General features: G+C 36.6%; 2 protein-coding genes across 9 annotated transcripts; one reads left to right on the top strand and one right to left on the bottom strand.

Annotated features, from left to right (window-relative positions):
• The first annotated feature begins 1621 nt into the window (after nucleotides 1–1621).
• On the top strand, nucleotides 1622–19168 carry UBC27 (ubiquitin-conjugating enzyme 27). 2 transcript variants are annotated; one of them, XM_088870534.1, is made up of 6 exons: nucleotides 1622–1772; nucleotides 2160–2313; nucleotides 16440–16488; nucleotides 16756–16915; nucleotides 17016–17105; nucleotides 18845–19168. In XM_088870534.1, exons 3-6 carry the CDS (start codon nucleotides 16466–16468, stop codon nucleotides 18944–18946), a joined length of 375 nt encoding a protein of 124 aa, XP_088726660.1. In that variant the 5' UTR covers nucleotides 1622–1772; nucleotides 2160–2313; nucleotides 16440–16465; the 3' UTR covers nucleotides 18947–19168. The 2 variants fall into 2 exon arrangements, with proteins under 2 accessions (XP_088726660.1, XP_006844560.1); XM_006844497.4 differs by lacking the exon at nucleotides 1622–1772 and having other exon boundaries at nucleotides 1995–2313.
• Nucleotides 17449–23573, bottom strand: SKL1 (shikimate kinase like 1). 7 transcript variants are annotated; one of them, XM_088870531.1, is made up of 10 exons: nucleotides 23266–23573; nucleotides 21620–21779; nucleotides 21421–21475; nucleotides 21260–21332; nucleotides 21063–21150; nucleotides 20745–20827; nucleotides 20508–20637; nucleotides 19768–19846; nucleotides 19595–19659; nucleotides 17449–19059 (listed from the first exon to the last, which is right to left on the bottom strand). In XM_088870531.1, exons 4-10 carry the CDS (start codon nucleotides 21328–21330, stop codon nucleotides 18991–18993), a joined length of 585 nt encoding a protein of 194 aa, XP_088726657.1. In that variant the 5' UTR covers nucleotides 21331–21332; nucleotides 21421–21475; nucleotides 21620–21779; nucleotides 23266–23573; the 3' UTR covers nucleotides 17449–18990. The 7 variants fall into 7 exon arrangements, with proteins under 7 accessions (XP_088726657.1, XP_088726659.1, XP_006844561.3 ...); XM_088870533.1 differs by having other exon boundaries at nucleotides 21425–21475; XM_006844498.4 differs by having other exon boundaries at nucleotides 21063–21153; nucleotides 21620–21666.
• Nucleotides 23574–25301: the final 1728 nt, after the last annotated feature.

The raw sequence follows: 25301 nt of genomic DNA, 5'->3' as shown, positions 1-25301 counted from the left end.
TTGAGCTCTAAGTTTGGCCAATGAAATGAATGCAGTCCCCCAATTTCATATCCAATGGTCACGATTAATTATGACCATGCACCTAAGATTAATAGTCCGATTGTATACTTTTCTTAAAACAAATATATGCCCAAGATTAACAGTCCCATTGTATACTTTTCTTCAACAAATATGTGTGTGGTTCGTTTTTTCGTCTCTATCCCCCTCTTCTTACTTATGGACATCATCTTGCGGTCCCCTCTTAATTATGCGACAAAAGATGTTATGCTGCGTTGGAGTACATTATTTATTTACTACCACGAGTAAAACCTATATTTGAGGAACCTCTTTAACCCAAGCAAAAAGTTTATTTGGCAACTTTATATTATAGAAATAAGGTGCATCTCAAAAAATTAATAAAAAATAATGTTTTATAGTTGGGAAACTTTCTAATTGATTGTCTTGACCTCTTGTTGTGTGGTTACAAAGAAAAAAAAAATTTTACGTCCTAAAAGTAATGCATCATGCCCTAAGTTATCTGGACTGTCTATTTTCTAGACTTTCAAGTATTTACATATCTGTTCGATTTGCACCGCTTTTTATAATTTTGATTTCATAATTTGAGTTGAACATAAATTTTCAAGACATAGTAAGGGTTTTTTGACACCAAAACTTCATCTTTTTGGCATTCTTTAGAGATGTGTCTTACTCGTAAGGTAGGCACCTTATACAAACTTCACCCTATACGTACATTTGGAATGTGATTTGAGTCTTATGTCGAGGTTACTCAAGCATGGTGGGGTTTGTACAAGGTGTCAACCTTAAACAATCATAGTATATGATGTATTTTAGGTGCCAAACCTCTTATGATAGCCGTAAAATATAGTTTTCACCCCTATTATAAAATTGTAAGCTCAAAAAATAGTAATCTATGAACACTTAAATATATTGATAATGGACGGTCTAGATAATGTGTTACATGATGTACTATTATTAATACTAAAAATTCAATTTTGCTTTCATATTCATACATATCAAAGTGGAGATGATTAATTGGAGAATTTTCTAATGACAAAACGACCTTTTTACACTGAGTTTTGAGATGGACCTTACATGTACAGTATAGGGTTGATACCTAATATAAACTTTTTCCCTCAAACATAGGTTGGTCTTTGGGTTATGGAAAAGCTTATAGAACAAAGGCTCTAAACAATCAAATTAGAACCCATTTCAAAAATTTAACTAGAAGAACTTGTTTTGATGGCCAAATATCCTCAAATTGATCATCTCGACGTCAAGATGCATGGACATGAGAAAAAAATAAATTCCAAATTTTGGAAATAGTGCATATTATAATGAATTTTTGGACAGTCAATTTTCAAAATTTTCAAGTTTTCTCGGATATGCTCGATGTACACTATTTTAAAGCTTTAAATTTTATAATTAAAGATAAAAAGATAAGGCTATCAAAAAGATTTCAAGCATTGAAATCACATTTCTTGATGCTATTTGAAGGTGAGGTTTACTTTGATTGTTTGGAGCCTCGGCTCTATACATTTAAAAGCAGCTCTCATGCTGGACGGAGCAAGTGTACATTTCGCTCCCACGGAAGCATTACATTTATTAGAAATCCCTCTCTCCCTCTGGGTTCAGTTTCCGCCTCATCACGCACCGCCCCCGTTTCTCTCTCTCTCGCATGATCCACTCGCCCTTCTTTGCGCTCTCTCTCAACATCCACCTTGCTCCTGCACTTTTTCTCTCTCTCTCTCTCTCTCTCTCTCGGGCAGATCAGGGTATGTTCCCATTTACTCTTTCCCCAACCACCTTTCCCTGCATTCCCTTTTACCCCTCTTTCACCATGGTTTAATCCCTTTCTCTCTCTTTCTCACCTTCTCCTTGCATTCACCTTTATACTCTCTCTATATCGACTGAGGTTTACTCTCTCTCTCTCTCTCTCTCTCTCTCTCTACGTCGACCGAGGTTGATTCTCTCGCTTTCTAGGGAAACCTAGAGTATATGGATCTGTAGAGTCGTGTAAAGCGTGCCGTTATGGTAACCAGCGTGCTTAAAAAGCCATAGAACCATGGAGGCTTGAGCAAGTAGTTGCAGAGAAATCCATTGTTTATACTTTTGCAGTTTAAGCTTTTGCAGTGAAAATGCTTGACGTTTCTCGTGTTCAGAAGGAACTGGTGGAAATCGATCGTGACAAAAGGATCTCAGGGGTGAGCATTACGCTTCATGGTGATGATATCTCTCATCTTTCTGGAACAATTTCAGGCCCCATTGAGACCCCTTATGAAGGTGGAACATTTCAGATAGACATTCAGCTTCCTGGTAATCCGTTGCACTATGTTCCTTTTGCTAGAAATTATCAATGTTTTCCTTGAGTTATAGAGAATTTTATTCTCGTATTGATACTTTTTAGCTATCATAATAAGAAATTTCTTCAGAAATTAATGTCTTGTTTTGATGTGATGATCAAAATTATGTTCAATTACATTGAAATATATGTCAGGTTTAGTATCTTTGTAATCTTATCGATTATAGTGTAAAAAAATTGAGGTCATTGTCTAAAAAATTAATTCCTTGGGTCCTTGACCTTTTCTTTATATTTTGTGAATTTTTGCCGTTCTAGTGTTTTTCTGGATTACATTATTATTATGGAACTCATACTAGCTTTATTTGATGAATTTCAATTGTATATATTTCATTTGTAATCTTAATTGGATTAATTTTTCTTATCAGTCCATGCAAGGCATCTATCTTTTCTTTTATTTTTTTACTGTTTTTACTATTAAGAAGAATCCTAAAATCTTAGATAGTGATAGATTAGAGGAACCTGGGACTGATCATTTTAGAGATTGGTGACGTCTATGGAAATAAATTTTAGAATATTTGGAGATATTTCCTTGAGGATAGTTCACATTATGCAGCCCTTTACATTCTCAGAAAATTAAGTTAGGAGTATCTCTTCACTGTGATATAGTTGAGACTAAACTCATATTTCCATTGAAAATATGGTTTTGTGACTTCTGCTTTCTTTGGTTGTTTGTCTTTCAGTTGAGGTTTGAGATTACGATATAGAAAGGTTCAAAAATTTGGTCACCCGGCCACCTAGGCGACCTGGAGGCCAAAACGCTTAGGCGCCTTTTAGGTTGCACCCTGGCCTTGGGGCATTTTTGACTTATTTGCTCCTTAAAAAGGGGGAAAAGTGTTTTCTTGGGCATTCTAGAGAATGAAAAACTCTCAAAAATTGAAGATTTTTAGATTTCTATCAAGATTAAAAAAAATTCAACATTTTCGATTTCTTGCGAAATAAAAAGATATACATCGTGATAGATTTTGGAGCATGGAGTGGTTGCACTAGAGGACTTTTAGCGACCAAAGATCACATGTTTGGACCTATATCGATTGTATTTTGAAAATGGTAGTGCATTACAATATTTGAATTAGGGCTAGGTATTTATTGTATTGGGGCTTGGTATTTATTATATAATGTGTCATGATTTGATATTCTTTTATTTTTTGTTTTTCTTTTGTGATATTTTTACATGGTTTAGTTGAAATATTTTGTGAATATTTAGTGCTTTGGGGCTATATCGAACTCATTTTGAAAGCTTAGTGTGGTGGACGATGGACATCATGCTTTAAGTCTTTGAATTTTGATGGTTACTTTTCAGTTTATGTAATATGTACTTTGCGTTGTGTTTCCATTTGCCAAATGACATTTTGATTTTTTTTTTTCTTTTTTTGTGAATATGATGAATGATGATGTATGTGATTATTATTATTATTATTTTGTTTTCAACAGTTTTGGGGCCCTAAAACTGCCTTAAGAACTTCTTAGGGGGCCTAAACCCCTACCCTAAGATCTCCTTGGGGGCCTAAACCCATTCGCGGTGGCCAAGCTCAGCCTTATTCCTAGACACTTGCCCCCAAAACTCCTAGGCGGGTTGCCTCCGAGTTTATGAACAGTGCGATATGGTTAACAATAAAATTTGCAGAAAGATGCAGGGAAGAGGGAGAAAAATAAGACAAACCAAAGACGAAGGTGAGAGAATATGCCCTTTCTTTGGACTTGTAGGAAAGTCCACTCCAAAGATTAAGAATTTGACCCTCTCACTGAGTAGAGTCTACCCCAGAAAGATCTTTTCACAATACATAAGAAAATATTTTCTTCTTCTATGTCCTTCTCATTGTACAACATTCACATATATTACGAAAGAAAAACCTGAAAACCTATATTGCTTCTTAAGAAACCGTAATAGCAATTAAATCCTAGCCCTTTATTTATTTTAAATTAAACTTCTAACTCTACCATAAAAAAAAAGACAAATACCTGAAAAGATAATTAAAAATCCAAATAACCCCAATCAAACTTCTTAAAATGTATAATAAAATAAAACAATAGAAAACTCTAGTTGCATCATTCTCCGAGGTTTAGGAGAACGCAACCTCAAGCTTATTTGATTCATCATATTCTTCAAATACCTTTTCATTAATTGGTGATGGAGTCCCACCATTTTCCTGGGTACTTTATCCACTTCAATGGACCAAGTAATTAAATACTTAATGTGTAATTTGTAGTGATATTTCTTTATATTGAGCATAATCTTGATTTCTCTTTCGAGCTCCTCCTCTAAATCATTCCATTCAGAGAAAGTTCTATCCCACTAAACATGTTACAAGAGCCCTTGATGTAAGCTTATCATGAAAATGGAGGCCATGAGGCGTGTCTCGTCTCCGAGGTCACCATGGCTATTAGTTACTCCAGCCCCTAGCTACTAGCGGTTTGAACAATGACATCATCACTCCCAAAAACCTTGTCATCCAACAAAGAAACCCACATCACTTCCAGTTTGAAACAGCTCGCACTATCCCAATGGGAACATCATATCCCGCCCAGACCTAACTACAACGTTAATTGTCCTGTCCTTACCCTCGTCTTGCCAAAACTAGACAAAAAGCTGATCAAACGCTTAGTCCTGAACAGCAATTTCCTGTGTATTCCATTAGGTTCTTCCAACCTGTCCCTAGACTACTTGTGGCCTCCAAATCCAAAATCCCTATTCTCAACTGCAACTAAATCTCAGGCCAGTATAAGCCACAACCCTAAACAGTAAACACAACTTATTATAAGCCACCACTATGTACAGACCCACAATCAGAGTACCAGCCTAAAACGACGACTTGGCTTTCAACAAAATGACCTGCTCACTTGGCTTGAAAACCATTATGGTTAGAGATTGAGTGGCCTATGGCAGGATAGACACTCTTAAATCTGCTTTGGTCAGAACTTTCTCCCATGACCTCAGAGAGATGGAAGTATGGGCCACTAAAACTTGGAGTACCACATGGTTGGTTTCTTTTAAGTTTATTCAAGAAGGCGAAATCTTAATTTCCTTTCTTCCCATGGTGAAACTAGGCGCATTCTCCATTTAGGGACTTTCTCCTTCAAAAAATTGCTGCTGCATTGGAATCTTTGGTCATTTGAGGTAGTTCCTCATAGAAGACCTCAAAATAGGCATGCACTATATAGCCCAAGACATCCTGCTGCATGGATGGAACTATAAGACTTTTAAATACCTCAGGAACAGTAGCAGAATCTTTCTCAAGGTTGATTGGAGTTCCTTTGTGGAAATAAAGCTGGTTTCCATCTGCTTCCTCATTGACATTTTGGAGCACATACCTATCCCTATAACTATTTCCTCATTCTACTGGGAATTGGATATTTTGCGAGCATTACTCTTGAAAATAACTCACCCACATCTCTAGACCTACTGCAAACTCCAAACCACGCTAACTCTCAGTTTGATTTCACACCCAAATTCATCCACAAATTCAAGGCATTTCACTCCATCACACTTAGTGAACCAAATATCATTTTCTACCCCAAGAACACTCAAAAGAACTGAAAACCAAAATCATAGCCAAAGCCATAAAACCACGAGACTAGTCGTGATGATCACATTGCATTCTTGGGAGGTATAGCCAAAACCATAAAACCAAAAATTTCGATAAGTCTCACCTTGACCAAAGTCACATGATGTTCAAAATACTCTTAATCTTGTTAAACCCTGAGAGTCTAGGTTTCGGATGTCAGAGTAGAAGGGAGAGAGATATAAAATATTAAAACCGACCAAATAAAATATAGGAGGGACCTAAAGGCATGAGATGGTCTAGCTTTCTTTGAAATATTAAATTCTGCTGACTTGGTATGTAATTCGAGATGCAATCGGGTCCTGGCAAGTATACCTTCAGAATACAACCAGCCCGACAAAGTTATCAACCAGCTTCACCAAGTTGTCATACGTTGTCCGAGTTGTAATTTAAAGATTCTTATGAAATCTACTTTTTGTGGTTGAAAAGGTAAGGAATACAATAAGCTCTGATTTGACACTAAATTAATCAAAAAATGATTTTCCAATATGAAAAATCGGTCATATGAAGATTCTGGCCTTGAAAATGGATCCTTGGCCAAAAATATGAAAGCAGCGAGAAAAAAATCCATCTGATGATTTATATGTCTTAATGTGAAAAGGGGGGCTTACTATATATAATAAAGAAAATATTATGTTTTATTTAAAGGTGAGGCTACGTATGTGATTAAGTTTGGACAATCTAAAGGGAAAAAACATTTAGATAAGCAAACTAAGTGGTGGAGTAATGAGGTTCAAAAGGCTATTACCAAAAAACAATTATGTTAGAAGCTTGGCAATATAATAGAAATGATTAAAACTTAGAAGACTAATAAAACACCAAGAAGAATACTAAAAAACAAGTTAGGTTAAGCATATGATGATCTATCCAATAAGTTGGGGACAACATAAGGTTGAATAAACATTTTCAAACTAGCAAAATGAGAGAGAGGAAGTGTAGGGATCTAGATCATGTTGAATGCATTAGGAGTGAAGATCAGAGGGTCTTGGTGAGCAATGACGAGACGAGGTCAACGAAAGGTGTAGAATTTATTATTCAAAAATTGTTAAATGACTTCCACTTTGGAAGCATAGCATTACGAGGAACCGTTAATATCAATGAGGTCGGAAGTCATTGATATATTCGCAAGATTAGAATATCTGAAGTGAAAGAAGTTTTGAGAAAGATGAAAATAAGAAAGTCTTTTGGACTAGATGGTATACCAATGGAGGTTTGGAAGTGCGTGTGAGAGATTAGCATGACCAAACTATTCAATAACATTTTGAGAACAAAGAAAATGCCAGATGAATGGAGAAAAAGTACTATGCTACCTATTTACAAGAGTAAATGAGACATATAGAGTTGTACGAACAATCGAGAGATTAAACTTATAAGTCACACCATGAAGCTTTAGGAGAGAGGGATTGAACAAAGGAGTACGATATGAAACGAGTGTTTCAAAAGATTAGTTCGGTTTTATGCTAGGGTGGTCAACCATTGAGGCTATATTTCTCCTTAGGCAATTGATTGAGAAGTTTAGGGAGAAGAGAAAAGACCTATATATGATCTTTACTTATGGGAATATATCTCCATACACCCTATTTTGAAGTTCTATTTCTCAGTAGGCCCAGAATTTGAAAACATTTTTGGTGGCATAGAGATTCCACATAGTATATGTTCTAACCCCATAGACCAAATTTATCCCTTTTGATTTACTCTTTTTAGCCCAAATAATTATAAGAAATATGCATGTCTATTCCTTTCTAAACCCCCCTCTCTCTCTATAATGAGTTTCTCTCTCTCTCTCCCCCTATGTTTCTCCTCCAAACCTCTCTCTTACCCATCTCTCTTTTAGCCCTTTTTCTAGAGAGAGAGAGAGAAACTTGTTATATATAAATATATATATATATATATATATATATAGAGAGAGAGAGAGAGAGAGGGATTTAGAAAGGAGTATATACGGACGTCTTTCTTACTTTTATTTGGGCTAAAAAGGGGCGGTCAAAAGCGGTAAAGTTGGTTTAGGGGGTTAGAAGATATACTACGTGGGATCTCTATGCTGTCAAAAACGTTGTCAAACCCCGGGTCTGTTGGAAAATAGAACTTCAAAATAGGGCATACAAAGATATTGTTTCTTTATTTATATAGAGAAAGCATACGATAGGGTAGCTAGAAAGTTAATTTGGTGGATGTTGGAAATGGGAAGAGTCTCTAGAGGATATATTGACATAGTCATGAATAGGTATAAGGGCTGCTAACTAGTGTAAGAATAATTGGTGGAGAGACAAGTGATAGACCTACATCAAGGGTAAGTGTTGAGCCCATATCTCGTTGCTTTGGTCATGAACGAGTTAACTAGTGGTTGAGGTCGTGGTGGTAGCATCATATGTGCCTCAACTACTAGTCTACGTTTCCATTCCCACTAATACATTCGAAAAACTATTTCTAAAACGGGTAGGGACCTGTATTCCCCATTGATTTACCCAAAAAAAAAAACTATATATCTACAAGATGAGGTACTGTGGTATATATTATTTGCAAATGACATAACTTCTATTGATGAGACTATAGAAGGCATCAACACAAAGTTACAACTTTGATTGGATGCTCTAGAATATAAAGGTTTTAAAATTATCCGGGCTAAGGCAGAATATATGCAATGCAAGTTTAGTAATATAGGAGTATAAACGAGGAATTAATTAAGATTGATGGCCAAGAAGTATCTAAAAGATATTATTTTTGATACCTTGGGTCGATGATTCATGAGAATAAAGAGATTGAAGAAGATGTCACACATAGAATCAGAGCTGGGTGGACGAAATGGATATGTGTTTTTGGAGTCTTATGTGATCGTTAAATGTGAATGAAACTGAAGGGGAAGTTCTAGAAGGTAGTTGTAAGACCGGTCATGCTTTATGGGATTGAATCTTATGCGGTCAATAAACATTATATCCATAAAATAAGTGTGGTTGAGATGAGGATGTTGGGATGGATGAGTGGAAAGACAAGAAAGGATAGAATTCAGAATGAATTCATCTGAGGGAACTTAAGGGTAGCTCCGTGCCTCCGGCTGCGCCATGCTTGCTTTCGCTCGTCGCGTGAGTGTTGACTTAGAACAACACCGATTAAGAGTGGTGATTTTGTTCAAGTGCAAGGCTCTAAAGGGCAAGAGGAAGGCCCAAAAGGATATGGATGGATGTAATGAAAAGAGATATTATGATTTACAACGTGACTGGGTATGGATTTTGATAGAGCGGAATGGCGGAACAGGATTTGTTTTGCCACCCTAAATAGTTGGGACTAGGTTACTTAAGGACCCAGACTCGGGTCCGGTCCAAGCTCGAACCCAATCGGACCCCGGTCGGGTCCAAGTCATTTGGACTTGGACCTGGGTCTAGAAATTAATTAAAAAAAAGAAAATTATTTTAAGGAAGATACTACAAAACGTCTATAGGCGAAAATGAACAGTGATTTTGCCTACCCTCATCATCGTTCAAAGTTCATCGCACAGTCACGATTGTTCGGTAGTGTTTCATTTTTGATTTTTTTTCTACAGATCAGAATGACTTGAAATTTGGAGCATGTTTTCATAAAAAATAGGCGAATCTACGAAAAATATCAAAAACATATTTTGCATGAAAAAATTGATCAAAATACCCTCGAAAAGTTGGGGGTACTTTGATCAATTTATTTTTCTTGAATTACTTTTTTTATTTTTATATTAGGTGTGCCTTACTAAGATTTAAACACGCTCTAAATTTCAGATCATTCCGATTTGTAGAAAAAAAATGAAAATTGAAACACTATTGGACAATCGTGACCGTGCGATGAACTTTGGACGGTGATGAGGGTAGGCGAAATCACTGTTCATTTTCGCCTATAGGCGTTGGAAAGATTTTTCCTTATTTTAATATTGTAAACCTACATTTTTTATATATTTTATACCGGGCTGGGTCGGGACAACCCCAACTGGGAACCAACCCTACCTGATAGGGTCCAAGCTCAACCCAGACCTGTGCCCAATTCACACCTATCTGACCTGATTGCACCCCTAAATAAGGCTCAGATGATGATGGTTATTACTGTAAAGAAAAGGAAGAGCCACATGTCACCCTCATGGGTGACACTTGGTGTCTTCCTAAAAAGTTTGGGGCCATGGGTAAGGCCAACTTGTACGTGAGCATTACTTGACCAGCCTAAAGCTCTCTTGCAAGCGGACAAATAGTTCGCTGTTTGCGAACTTTATAAGTTTGGTAGTGGGAACTAGGTTCTCTAGCGGCTAACTTAAATTCTCATGCAGCGAACACGAACTATTTTTAATCAAATCATGGCTTGTAAAGACCACAACATTCTGTAATAAAAAGAAATTTAGGCAAACGCTACTTGACACGTGTATCAAGTGCCATTGCGTCCTTATTGTTGCATGCATGCACGTGTGCATGCGCCCCACTCCCCTTGAATAATTGTCTTAAACTTGACATGCACCTCAAGGGTCACTTTCGCGCTTCACATAAATTTTTTGGATTACTGAATGTTGCAGTCCTTGTGGACTATGATTTAATTTTAAAAAAATATGGGTTTCACTTCTTGCAAACTGAAGTTTCAAGTGAGCGAACTTGTAAATTTTTGGGGATTAAACTAATTTGTCACTTGCAAGTAGGATTGTTATCGGCCCGGCCCAGCCCGAAATCATGTTAGGTAGGCTCAGCCCAACCGAGGCTCAAAAACTCAAATTTCAGGCTCGGCCCGAAATCTTGCCTACAAGGGCCAAACCTGAAATATTGGGCTGGGGCTGGTCCTTTTAATAAATGTAGGGAATTTTATTTTAAAACGTCATGAAAAAACTTTGGCCCAGGCCCGGGTAGGGTTTGGACTAGCCCGGGCCTTGCTGGAAAATACACCAGGCCTACCAAAGAACTGCCCAAATTGGGCCCAACCTGTTTACACCCCTACTTGCAAGTGAACTTCAGATTGGCACGTGATGATCAAGTGTGGGTGTGGCCACCTACATGTGGCCATCCATGGCCTCCCACGTTTTAGGAAGATGCTAAATGTCAACCATGAGGATGACATGTGGCTCTTCCTTTTCTTTATAGCAATAATATCGTTATTATTAATTAGGAAATTCTATCAAATTACCCATGAACGATAAAAATTTAACACTTCAAGCATATCTTTTAAAGTAACCGTAAATAACGAATGGTCTTGAGTTGGAATAGTTTTCAAAATACCCATAAAATAACACATGGCGTTGAGTTAGAATAGTTCTAATAGTGTAATTGTTAAGTAGTTCATCTTTAGTGGGTTCTTTGATAAATTTCCCCTATTATTATTAATATAATTTTAAAGAAGGTTGATCCATGGAATGTAAATTTTCTCTTGGATTTAAATTTTTTTTTGTGGATCCATTTTTTGAGATGGAAACTTCCAATGCTAAGAGGAATCAAGCTTGGTTCAAGACGATAGAGATTGGGTTTTCATAGCACAACGTCGCAAGTTTCATTCTTATATAACGTTGTCAAAAAATAAAATAAAAATCCAATGGCTAATTTTTTAGATCTAGAAATTAGTTTTTAATGAAGTTAGTATCAAAACGAAGCTTATTGTATTCCTAATTGATCGGAGAGAAAATTACGTACCGACACCTTTTGTGCCCATTTATTACCAGATGGGATCCTTTAACACAAAAAGTACGAGGAACACCCTACATCCCACGGCCCTTTTTTTTCCGTAATTTCCCCTGCTGCCCGGTAATAACAATATCGGACAACGCATGGTTTAAACTTTAAAGTCAATTTTTTTCAGCTGTCAGGCAATGCCATTGCCGGACATCATGGCTGTAACACGCTATCCATGCATGGTAGCTGGCTCCTGATGCAATGCAAGTGATCAATGTGGAAGGAGGCAAAAGCAAGCATGTATGCAATGATAAGAGATCAAAGATGGCGCCGCCTTCACTCTCACTATAAAATACCCAACGCAGCAAGCCCTTCGTCACCGTCTTCGTTTCACAGAACTTTTTAGAGGGAGAGATTCAGAGAAAGAGCAATGGCAGCCATGCAAATTGGGTGGGCGGCAGCACTAGCCTTGGTGGTGTGTGTGGCAGCCTCGGCAGAGGCATCGATTTACCGGACGATTGCGACCACCACCATCACTGAGGAGGGGGCTGTCGTGGACAATAAGGGAGGGAGTTCTAGGGAGAGATAGAGGGAGCATTGCAGGCAGGAAAGGCGGAGCCTGAACGCATGCAGGCGCTTCACCCAGAGTAGGAGGCCTCGGTACACTCTCCTATCTTACAAGAGGGATATTCCACAAAGGTGTTGTGAGCAATTGCAGAATATAGAGGGGTACAGGTGCGAGGAGATAAGGTAGATGGCCAAGAGTAGCATGTACCAAGGGGAGGGAGAGAGGGGTGAGTAGCAAGAGATGATTGAACGCGCCGAGCAACTCCCATTGTCGGCCAGCAGATAAATTGACTTTAAAGTTTAAACCATGTATTGTTTAGTATTGTTATTATTGGACATCGTTGACAAATATAGAAAAAAAAAACAAGGTATATGTGATGTGAGGTGCTCCTCGTAATTTTTGTTAAAGAAGATCCTATCTGATATTTTTTCTTGATTTGATGATCAGAAGGTGATAAGATGAGGGAAAGTAAACTTAGGTGGCCATGTGTAGTGTAGATTTAAAACATCACCTGTTAGGAGGTGCAATTTGGTTCAAGTGGAAGGTTCCAAATGTGCAAGGCGAAAAGCCCAAAAGGACATGGATAGAAGTTGTTAGAACAAATATGGTGACTTTTGGTCTTATTGCGGGTATGATCCTTAATAGAAAAAAATGAAGCAACAAGATTCATGTTGCCAACCCCAGCTACTTGGGGTAAGGTTTGGATGATGACGATGATGATTGATTTGACGATAAAAAATAGAGAAAAGCTATGATTTTAGAAGATTTTTAAGAGTGCAACCCAGGGATCCTATGGTAAATTTTGTTATGCTGGTTGTATCCTAGGAGTATGCTCGTTGGGTCCCGATTGCATCTTGGATTACACACCAAATCAGAGGTGTTTAATACGTTGAAGAAAGCAAGACCATCTTGTGCCTTGTATATTTTATTTGGCCTGTTTCTTCCTTATATATTTTATTTGGTTTGTTTAATTTGCATATCTCTCTTCTTTCTATCTTGAAATCTAGATCAAGCCCCTCAAGATTTAACCGGATTAAAGGGTATTCTAAATATCATGTGAAAACTGACTTCAGTTAAGGGGAGGCTTTGCCGAAGTTTTGTTATGAGGGAATAAAAAACTAACAAATCCAAATCCAAAACCACCAAAAAAAACCTTTGAACTCCTCCACTGCAATTGAAATGTACCATTCTCCATCCATCCAAACTACATCAACTCCTAGTACTCCACCCATGCCCTCAAAATCTCAACTCACATACCCACCCTCTTCACCAACAGCTAAACAAACTTAAGACCCATATTCCTTGTCTAAACTAATTCAAATCCTCATAGCGTCCCCAGAGTCTTCCTTAACCCTCTCTTCCCTGTCCTTATTTGACCATCCGCCGATCTTCCCTTGCAACTGTTTCAATTCAAACCTGGGATGTTTAGCCCTCCTACCCCTCAAACCAAATTAGTTCAGCCCTCCTACCCCTCAAACCAAATTAGTTTCCTTCCTTAGAAACACTTTTTGACAGGTTTTAGTAGACAGGCCCCATAATCTGAATTAGTAGATAGTGATTCAACTTTTACGGATGTCGAATCTTACCTTTTCAGTTGACTCTGACAAAATTGAAAGAATATCTAGGGCAGAGGGCAACATTCAAGGTATTGGGTTCTCATTTGGTGGCCCCACTATGAGATCAATAATGCTATCCAAGAGAATGCCATCAAAGATCATTCCATGCACGACAAGAAAGGCGAAAAAGAAGGAAAAGCAATATCAACTCAGAAAATTGTCTTGCAATATTTCCTACGAGAAGACAACTACATTTGGAATTTCAAAATTCCCTTCATCTTTGATGACCCAAAACTTCAACTGTTATAGCCCTAAGCGCAACTTTCCAAACCCCCAGTTAATGTGGATAGTCACATGGAATATCAGGGGCATGGGTGACCCTAAAAAAAAGAACTCCTTCCAAATTTTTCCCTAACACTCTAACTAAAAACTTTGGCAATCTTAGAAACTAAAGAGGAATGTCAGGAACTAGCAAAATGTTCGAGAAATTTGAGGAAGAAGACCAGCAGCTCGGTCTGTTAATCCTGCAGAAGGTATCCAAACCCCAAACTGGTGTATTATGTGTTTGGAAGGGGAGGAAACACATGAACACCTCTTCTTGCCCTGTAATACAGACATGAAGCTCTGGGCAGGTATTATGGTACTGTTTGATATCCCTTGGGCTGCCCATGGTTTTTCATTGACCTACTCTAATACAGGCTCTCTCCTTCCCTACCGAAAGTGGTAAAATCTTATGCCAAATTACTGTCCTTGCCATCATATGGACAATTTGGTTGAAAAGAAATACTTACACCTTCAAAGACAACTTCTAGACTATCAGCTCTAATCGACAAAATAAAAAATTTCACCATATTATGGGCACTCAAAGGAGTTCAAGGTATGACGGCCATAGAGTTTACCACTAATTGGAAATGCATTATCCAATATTTACCTTAGTAAACTCCAAAATCCTCACTTTGGATTGCTCTACTTGAAGGCTCTATGAAAGTCAATTTGATTGGCATTCTCTCAGCCCAAGGGAGAATTTTGGCCCTGGAAGGTTTGGAGGACTCTACTGAAAGTTGCAGGGGGCAATTCTGCTGACAGACTCGGGGCCCTTGGGACCCTGCAATTTTACTGAGGCTGAATCCCAAGGTTTGCTCACGGGCCTTGAAAACTTTGATAGATATTGCGGGACTAGTCCGCTCATTAAGGAGATTCGCAGAAACTTTATATCATGGGCATCCCCTACAGACTAGAGTACTATAGCAATATTTGACCAAAATAAAGTGGCCGATCTCCTCTAACTCTCACCAACTCAACTCCCCCCCCGCCCACACAAAAAAAGGAAAATTACATCAGTACAAGTTTTGTTAGTTATAAAAAAAAAATTGTTTGTCTTAGTACATCTTATTTATTTATTTAGAAGTGTGCTTGTCTTAGTACATCTTGGTGCTTGTTTTCAAACTTCATAGTTGCAAATGCCTGAAGTCGAACTTTAACTGTATAAAAATGTCTGAAGTTGTGCATTTTATAAGATAACGAACTCAACCATGGGACTTGCGAAGAACTCTGAATGTTTAATTTGTTGATCATACCTTATCAAACTTCATGAACAATCCAATGTAGTCCAGACCTTGCATATTGGCCACACCTTTTTTGAAAAATGTTCACAATAACATATTGGCCATGCTACGGCTATTTGTGAAGGTCAGTATGTGCAAATATACAAAAAAAATTGAAAAAATCGGCAGCTTAGAGGTTATTTGCAAGACACGTGCAACTGGAGCTCAAATATGTCTCGAACTTCATTAGGTCATCTCTAGTTACTAACAGAGGCCTCAAAATTCAACAACCCAAGGTCTTACTTTCCATATTCATGGGACATTTAGGGATCCTCTCATTCGTTCTGCATATCTCATATATGAAGTATTATTGAAATCTAGCCCTAAAATACTATAGAAAGTGTGAGAATTGGTGTGGATTTTGACATGTCTTGAATGGTTCTGATATCATGAAAATTTATGGGCATGTGTCCACATAGACAAAATTGAGAAATATTCCCTTGAGCATGGAATAAAAATGTTCTCATTTTCTTATATACGGCCCTCACAAATCCACATTTCAGCATCGATCAGATTATTGCAAATTGAATTATATCCCTTGATGCGTCCATATGATCCTTATTCAAGTTTTTGTGATGTCTTTCCTTGTTCTCAAGCGTGATCGGTAACTAAGTTCATATGCAGGTTTTTACTGTAGCCTGATGACTGCTAATGTTCTTCATACTATCTAGTATACTCTTGTGGATTTTTGTGCATGTGCTTTCTATCTACATTTGATGTTAATCATGATGTGAACTTATATCATTTTCCCCCTTGTGGTTAGGGGTGAAGGGCTACAGCTCAACATCTAAAGGTCGAATTGTAGATAACCTATCCAAAAAGATCAACTTTTTATATTTCTCCTTAAAACCCCCAATGTACCATCAAAATATAACGATGATAAATTTTCTATTATATAATGTGCAGTATCTATTTATTGTCAAAAAATTAATACCTACAGCATCTAGTTTTCATAAGACTTCACTGTAGCTTGTTTATCTTTATTTTTGCATTGACATTAGATGCCTAAGCTAGCAGCATTGAAACAAAAAGTTCATGTTGTCAACTTTCATGATGGTTGTGCCATGCATCGCTCGTTTCTAAAACGGCATCCTAATTAGTTTAGCCATAATGGATAATGGGTGAATATTAGATGATGTTATCTGAAAGATTGTTGGCTGATGCTAACATGGTGTTATTGGTGTAATTACAGCGTCATACCCTTTCGAACCTCCAAAGATGCAATTTCTGACCAAAGTTTGGTATGGACCCACCAAATTACAACATGAGCTCTCTCTCTCTCTCTCTCTCTCTCTCTCTCTCTCTCTCTCTCTCTCTCTCTCTCTCTCTCTCTCTCTCTCTCGCTCTGATGTTGCATGTTGTGGCACTTTTCTTCTTCAAGTCTTTGATTCTTTTGGCATCTGAATTTGTAACTTCTTGTCGACATAATGCGAAGCAAGGGATTTTGCTAGGATGGTATTGGAGCTTATATTAAATTTATGCTTATTTATCATGAATCTTAAATGAAGGCATCCAAATATTAGTAGCCAAAATGGAGCTATCTGCTTGGACATTTTGAAAGATCAATGGAGCCCGGCCTTGACATTGAAAACAGCCTTGCTTTCCTTACAAGCATTACTTTCATCACCAGCACCTGATGATCCTCAAGATGCTGTGGTAGCACAGCAGGTCAGACTTTCCAACCTTGGTCCTTGACTGGACTGTTTATTTGTTTCTTTTTTATTCTTTGTGCTCCACTCCAGAGCTTTTTTTTATGTGATAATCTCAGTACAATCAAGACTACCCAACATTTGTTAGTACTGCTCGCTATTGGACGGAAACATTTGCAAAGAGATCATCCCTTGGAATTGAGGAAAAGGTACTCTCCTAATTGTTCTGATACTTGCTAAAATTTGACTTGTATACTGCCAAGAGCTCTGTGCTCTGCGCATGCCTTTATGTATTCTTGATTTTGTCTTTTACCAAAGGCACTTGTACCTTCTTTCTCTTCCGAATAATGTTTTTTTTTTTTTCTGCTGTTCAATGTTGCTGCCATGTTTGATATTGCAGTTATATGTCACATTTTAATAGCATAAGCATTACCATATCTGGAGAATTGAAATGTGTACATATGTTGTTAGACATGCAGTACCAATTATATGGGCTAATGATGGGTGTTGAATGTCTCTTAGAGATTGTTTTTTTTTTTTTTTGGGGGGGGGGGGGGGGAGCACTCTTAGAGAATTTGTGTTAATGTTTCTGGTAATTTCCAGTTATTTCTACTCTTCATTTGATTGTACTTGGTCTAAATTGGTGCTGTAGAAGATGTGATAGATAAGTGTAATCTTTAGCAATCTAGATAACCAACTTACCCAAGAATAAGAGCTTTAGCCGTTATCCTGTGCTTGTCGTACCTGTGTATTGGGCAGTGAAGTTACCTTGCACTCTTGTGGGTTCCGGTGTTAGTAGGTTAGGGTATGAAAGATTTCAGGTGCATTCTATAAGAAATCTACATCCGTACGTATCACGTGATGATGGTGCAGGTATGTTTTTCGGTTGGTACATTTTATTGGACCATCCTAGAGAAGGTTATCTGCTATTGGTTGTAAGTTGACATGTTTTTTTCTTAAGAACATGTTTTCTTCCAATTAAAGTTATATGAACACAATTGATCATTTTCAAATGCATTTAGCATAAGTGCTTCATTTACAAATGATATCATTTACAGCTCACTTTATGGTAGAATACAATTCAAATTGTCATACTTAGATAACAATAAAAAAAACAAAAATCTATTAGTAACATGCCCATCTACATCTAGGCCAATTTGTGAAGACTCGTGAAGGTCGCTTTTGGAAAACACAATCACATCACATTTTTTGTGAGCAATTCCTTGACAATCTGGATAATGAAATTGTCACTTTTCCCATATCGTTTGGAGTTGCGGAATGCTCATGAAAGCGTGTAGCGGGCATTCCTTTTCATGCGAGTTATTTTCAGGCTCATAAAACTTGCTAAGGTGATGGAAGTGTGGTGAGAAAGCTCACTTGACTTGCTTTGCCTGCATGTTGCCATTTGTTGGCAAAGAGACAATTGGTTATCTGATGGGTCAAAAAGTTCCATTGGATGTCCTCTAGATACTCATGTCAATGAATCATAATTGCATCAGAAATCGAAATAATATTTCATTCTTGACAACTTAAGGATAAACTCTCTATCGTATTTTATGAGCCTTTCCATGAGGTGTAGATAATTATCAATTCCCTTGCTAAGCAAATCGATTGGGCAAACTTTTTTCAGCGGCTCTCTAACTGTTTCTTTAGTTTGTACCAAGGCTACTTGGGCATTACAATGGGGTATTTGCTTTAATATTTTTCAATTCTTTGTGTGAGATGCCCATAAGTACCTTAATGTTTTTACTTTTCTAGTTGTTTATAGTAACATGAAGCTCTCTCTCGCTCTCTCAATTTTTTCCCTCTATCCAATCTTGACCGAATTTTTTCACAAGCAGCTTACATTAATGAGTACCCATTATTAGGCAATGACAAGGCAGAATACATTAACATATAATCATGAAACATTCTATTTGGCTCTTGAATGATGTGGGTTATTGAACAGGTTCAAAAGTTGGTGGAGATGGGGTTCCCAGAGAGCCAGGTACGAACTGCATTAGAAACCTGTGGAGGAGATGAAAACTTGGCTCTGGAAAAGCTATGCTGAAATGGAAGGCTTCTAAATGTATAGTGGGAGGGACTTGGTTTTTGTCAGAATGGTTTTGCTGCATCTTCCATCATTTTCTTCACTCTCATCAGTCCTTCAATCTCCTTGAGAACCTGTGAATTGTTACATAAAGTTCCATACAAACATGAAAAAGTCCATATCACAATTGAGTGGCATATGATAATATATTATAAATGTTGTTGGTTATTTTTAGAGGAAAAAGTTTATATAATGTCGCAACCTTAAAATGTAGAATCAAAGATGCACCTCAAAAATCCATCGGACAAAGTTGTTTTGATGTTGAAAAACCCTCTAATTGATCATCTCGACATCGAGATGTAAGAATATGAAAAACAGAAGAAGAAAGATTTGAGTCTCAAAAATAGTGTATTTTATAACACATTATTTAGACCGTCCATTTTTCAGATTTTAATATGTTTATAGATCTACTTGATTTTATCCATTTTTAGAGTTATTTTATAATTATATATGAAAATGGATTTTAAGTTAACCCTAGAAATTTTTTCACCAAATTTACGTGTTATGATAAGATTTAGTGGTGCACCTTAATTGGATTGTTTAAGGTTGCAACCTCATAGGAACCACACCCATTTTCAAATTATGGAGAGTGGCTTTTGGTGTAGTTACCTCAATTGCAACGTCTTCAGGTGTGATTGCATCGACTTCATCGTAGCCTAATTGAGAGGCTATCTCTGGTAAGGAGAGAGGAGGACCCTTTGTAAGAGCCATGATATTTCGTGTGCGTGTGTGCACCTGAAGATGAGCAGATGAACTATCGGTATATTGAGGAAAAAACGTACTCAGGGTTGACACTTTTGCATCTGCAGTTTCATAACCACCCTTCATTTCCTCATAAATTTGTGTTAGCTTTGTCAGCACCTGTGGGCAAGGATCAAAGTCGTCAGAAACTGTTTATCAAATTAAGGCTCGAGTATATAATGCAGGGATAGTCCATAATAATAGCCAGCTTTTCCATTTTTTAACAACAAAAGGTGCCCTAGTAAAAGTCATGAAATTAAGATGCCTGTGTTTTTATGTTTTTCCCAAGTTTCAAAAGCACTGCTAACTGATTCTCCTCATTTCATTGTTCTCTAGTGAAGAAAAAAAATTAGTAATTCCAGGAGTCACTAATATGCAGTACAATTCATAGCAAAAGGGGAATTCAACTATGGGAGATAAAGCAGCTTATCTCCCCTTGATCTGTATACCCTAATTTAAATAGGGTTGAATAGCAAGAAATCACAAGATAAATTGCCATAATATCCGTCAAATAAACCGTATGCTGGTTGTATGTCATATGGTACTTACTACACCTCAGAGGCATCCACCATCTGTTCCCAGTAATGGATGAATGGTTGAGATTCATCAAACAAATGTTGATCTCTACCTTACGAGGAACAAATGTTGGATTGCACCATGGTATATGATATACCATACACCACTGGCTTATGTAATACTATCCCCTTATCAGAACATGTTCAGACCAGAGTGAGCTAATGAGCTTGAAATAGATTCTGAAATTTGGGAGCTCAATATTGACCTCAGAATAGGAGTCTGAAGCTGATATGCCCCATGTTAGAGGGCATCTATTCCCTGTTTCTACGATTTCCTTGGCCAATGTTGTAAGTGGAACGTCAATCCAGATCGAAATCCCGTACCTCAGAAATGCCCTTTGACATTTGACAGAACAAATAATAGGCATGAACTCGTTACAAACATTTTAAACAGGGAGAAAGGACAAAGCTCCTTTTATGCTTAGGATGGATAATACACTTACAGATTGGTAGAGCTTTGAACTGCACCATCTCCTGCAGAAACCACCAAGCGACCCATCGCTGATAACTGCTTTAGGACTTCTGTCTGCCAGGAAATTGTCTCTATAAGAAATCAGAGAGAAAGAGAGAGAGAGAGAGGAGTGCATAAATCAGATTTGGCATGTTGACTCATGACTTCTCTCTCATGAATAGTGCCTATCAAGTCTCCCTCTCACACACACACACATAAGCACAAACACAAATCTGAAATACAATCGAGTACAATATATGAATTAAACCCCATGAAAAACAGATAATAAAGAAATACTAAGGAGAATCACCTCAGAGTTACGGAATCCTTCTTCATCTTCCTCTCTAAAAGATTTAGCAGCAGCTTCACCCCCCGCAGCCTGCTCGACCAAATTGTCACTGCTTGGAACCAGTAAAATATAAAGAACAAAGCACTAAATGAGAAGTCTAGTGATAAGGAAACATTGGGGAAGAACAACCTAAACATAGGCACTCTATGCTGATCTACCTGTCAAAATGGTAATATCTTAATACTTCAGCTAAGAGTTTTGCCAAGTTGGTTTTCACAGAGCCGTTCATTCCTGTAAGTAGAAGGGCTTTAGAGAAAATGTGGGATCTTTCACATGATGTTTTCAGATTGCAGGAAGTATATGAGAGGATTATAGTTACCGACAAGAAATATGGAAGTTCCTTTCAGTTCATAATTGACTTCCACTGCCTTGTTCTGCAAAGAATATCAGGAGAAACCCCAAGTCCAATTCTTCAGGAAAAGAAAAGCATTCTAGATCCAATTTGTGAGGAAACAATGCAATTATACACACACACACACATGATGAAAAACAACGAATCATCGCAAACAAAGTCTCACCTTCAAAGCTAAAGTCTGTAGATTATCGGCAACAGAACTCCTAGAACCTTCATAACATAAATGTCACGAATTCAAAATTACTGATCATCAAGGCCACGGCCATTCATTGTGCTAGGGAGATTGAGAATTTGAAGAGTTTCCTTCATGGAATCCAGTTAGCCTACCAACAAGTAGGAATGAAAAGAAACACTAACTGTACATCTCATCTATTTATTATCATTCCTCATGTACACTCATGGAATTCCCCCTTTGGCTAAAAAGATTTTGGTTGAAAAGCTAACATAAAAGTTATGGAAATAGGATAGTTTAGAACCAGGAAAATGTCGACTCTTGACTTAATCCAGATAGTGTATGAACAAGTTATGGATAACAAAAAAGTAGGCTGATTTCTCTTTATTGATAAAAAAATAAGCTTATATCTCATTCACAAAAAAAATCTGCATTTTCCATTATAAGAAGTGAAAAAAAAGCTGAGCGCGTCTCTCAATACAGAGAATAAATATGCATGACATTTGTATATACTATTTTAGTTAACAATGAGTTTTATATAGCAAATAGTTGGTAGGCTTCTTGCTGACTTCTAATAAGTACAAAGCAAGGGATTTTGTTAAGTATTTTTGTGTTTCTATATTCAATAACACAACTATCACAATAATCAGTAACCAACTAATTCCATCACCAAATTTTATCAAATCAGTATGTAATGCTGATCTGGGCAATTAATCACCACTTTAATGTGATTTTTCCTACATTTCCAGTCCAAAACAAATTTGTAAACCATATTTATCAAACCCAGTTTCGCATTTAAGCATTACTTGTTCTAGAGCCAATTAACTAAACACATTTTAAATATATGAAATATAAATGTAAGTCTCATACAGTATTTTAAGAATCGGACAAGCCACCGAACCGGTTAGAGGTCTTGTCCAGTTACTACTAGATGAACTATTTGGAGCACATTTCAAAAAGATGAAAAACATATAAAATTAGTTTAAAAATACAAAATATGTTACACATAATAGTTGTCCAACCTTATTTAGCACTTCATTACTAAGACCGGCTGGTCCGACTGACCAAAAACCAGTCAAATATTTTAGAAGTTGGAGCAAACCCAATTTTCTCTTGGATGAGATCGTCCTTTGCATTCGATGACAGTATGACTAATTAGTCCCATCATGATAACAATGGAGTAATATAAACGTATTTAAGCTAATTATCCTCACATAATTCAAAATTTAAAGATAGTTTCCAGTAATGCTTATGGTGACCTAGCCTCCAATTTTTGGGTTTACCACTTAATACACTATTTTGATTACAGTGATAAGGCATTGACATTGATTATTCGTTTTAATTTCAAGAAACCATTTTACTGTTACAGTTCATGAAAAAAAAAAAAAAAAATTCCAAGAAAGAGGTTTCATATTACAAAGAATCTTTGGCATTCTCTCCCAGAAGAAAAATGTTTCCAAAATCAAAGGCAAGAGTAAAGCAAAATCAAACTTCTTTCTTTTTCCATTCATTTCGAACAAATCCACCCACTATGAATAAGAACAAACCAGAGGCAGGAAAATAAGAATTAAATTAGCTGCTACTTTCATTATTCAGCAGCTAACTTTCATTATTAATTCCTCTGAAAGTAAAATTACCGGAAAGGTCACCATTTTTTGAGAATTCAGAAACGAAGCGACGATTTCTCAGAGCCGATGGGGCTCTTATTGGACAAAATATATGGAGCTCAGGCCTCTGATAAGGCTTCTCATTAAAGAAACGAAATGAAGAGTCATTCTTCACGGTCAGAAAGGAAGAATAAGAAGGCGTTATTCTAGGGTTTTTGTGCCATGAAGAATCGGTAATTTTGGGGTTTAGCAAAGAGGAGAAGGGGTCAGTTCTAGGGTTTTTGCAAGTAAAGGGGAGGAGGAGCAGGTCCATGAGTTCAGAGAATGGCATTTGCAGTGGGGGAGAGAGGATATATCCCGCGTGTGTACAAAATGATCCACAATATTGCGGAGGAAGTATGTGTACAAAATGATCCCGAGTAAACATGCTTTCGATAGACTGCTCCGGCGAAATTATTTTGTACCACTCTGACATCCATCCACCGTAAAATCAAACGGTGGATAGCGTTCCAGGCCGGAAGTTCCCATGTTTCAAACGTAAAAATAATGAAATAAAGAAGGATTGCACATGTTACTTCACGTATGCGATGATCCTACTACTCCGTCCGTTGGTTCTGGTGGGGGGATCTTTTTAATATGAAATTTGTGATCTCCCTAAGAATCAATTATTTCAAATAAAAGAAATTGAATCGCCTTTTTATAAAGATCTCACGCTCTTTATTTTGGAACATTATTTGTTCTAGTGTATAGAGAGTGTAATTTATAAAGTGTGTTTGGTTGGTATGTAAATATCTCCTCGAAAAATATTTACATAATGTAAACATTTTGGCGAAAAGACTTTTGCAAATTTTATTTTCTCCATATTTGTTAACATGTTTAAAAAGCATTGTGTAATAATTTTATATGTGTGGTAACTTGTTTAGTGACTTGATTTAAATATATTTTATAAGAGTAATGATCCTATAGGACTTTCAGTGTAGGACCCTAAAGGATCAGCATTAAAGTTGGTACGGAGCTCTAAAAAAATCTTGACTTTTTTATAGATTTGTGTCAAATTTAATGTTGATCCTTTGGGATCCTACACACCTAGGTAGGGGAGGGTCCTATAGGATCATTTCTCATTTTTTATAAATATGTACGTGTATTATTTAATATAATTAAAAACATATAGTTATATATATTTAAAGGGAAAAGTTTATATAGAGCTGAGGCTCTAAACAATCAAATTATAGCCCAGCTCAAAAATTTTACTAGAAGAGGTTTTTTGATGCCCAACTATCATCAAATTGATCATCTCTACATAAAAATGCATGGACATGAGAAAAAAATGGATTTCAAGTTTTCAAAATATTACATCTTGTAATGCATTTTTAGACCTTCCAATTTTCAATTTTTTATAGATATGCTCGATCTACACTATTTTGGCACTTTAAATTTTATAATTAAAGTTAATAATATATTTTAAGGTTATCACAAAGATTTTCAGTATTGAGACCACTTTTCTTGACACTAATTGAAGGTGGGCTCTAATTTGGCTCTATACTAACCACACCCATATTTAAATAGTATTTAAATATTATAAATTATATATTAAATATTATTTCAATATCATTTATAAAAAATATAATATATATTATAAATATCTACTATATGAATAAAATATATTATATTATAATATAAGATAAATATGATATAACATATATAAATACAAATATATAAACTATATAATTATATTTATTTACATAGTTATACTTATTTAAATACTATTTAAATATTATTAAGGTATTTAAATATATTATATATTTTATGATAAAATATTTATTATATTTTATTATGTATTAGGATAAATATATATTTTTTAAAAATAGTAATATATTAATAATATACATATATAATATTATAATATATAATATAATACAATATAGTAAACTAATTGGGTCTAGATCTTGGTTTGGATTCGTCTTAGACTTTATTAGGTCGGGTCCGGGCCAAGATCAACCCTACCAATATTTCTAGGCCTAGACCCAGGTCCAATGATTTGGACCCAATATGAGTCTACGTGACCC

This window comes from Amborella trichopoda, chromosome 6 (assembly GCF_054954075.1).
Source record: "Amborella trichopoda isolate Santa Cruz 75 chromosome 6, AtrichopodaSantaCruz75HAP2 v2.0, whole genome shotgun sequence".
In the NCBI taxonomy this organism is placed as follows: Eukaryota; Viridiplantae; Streptophyta; class Magnoliopsida; order Amborellales; family Amborellaceae; genus Amborella; species Amborella trichopoda.
The sequence above is the reverse complement of the archived record's forward strand: the minus strand, read 5'-3'. Positions and strand labels throughout refer to the sequence as shown.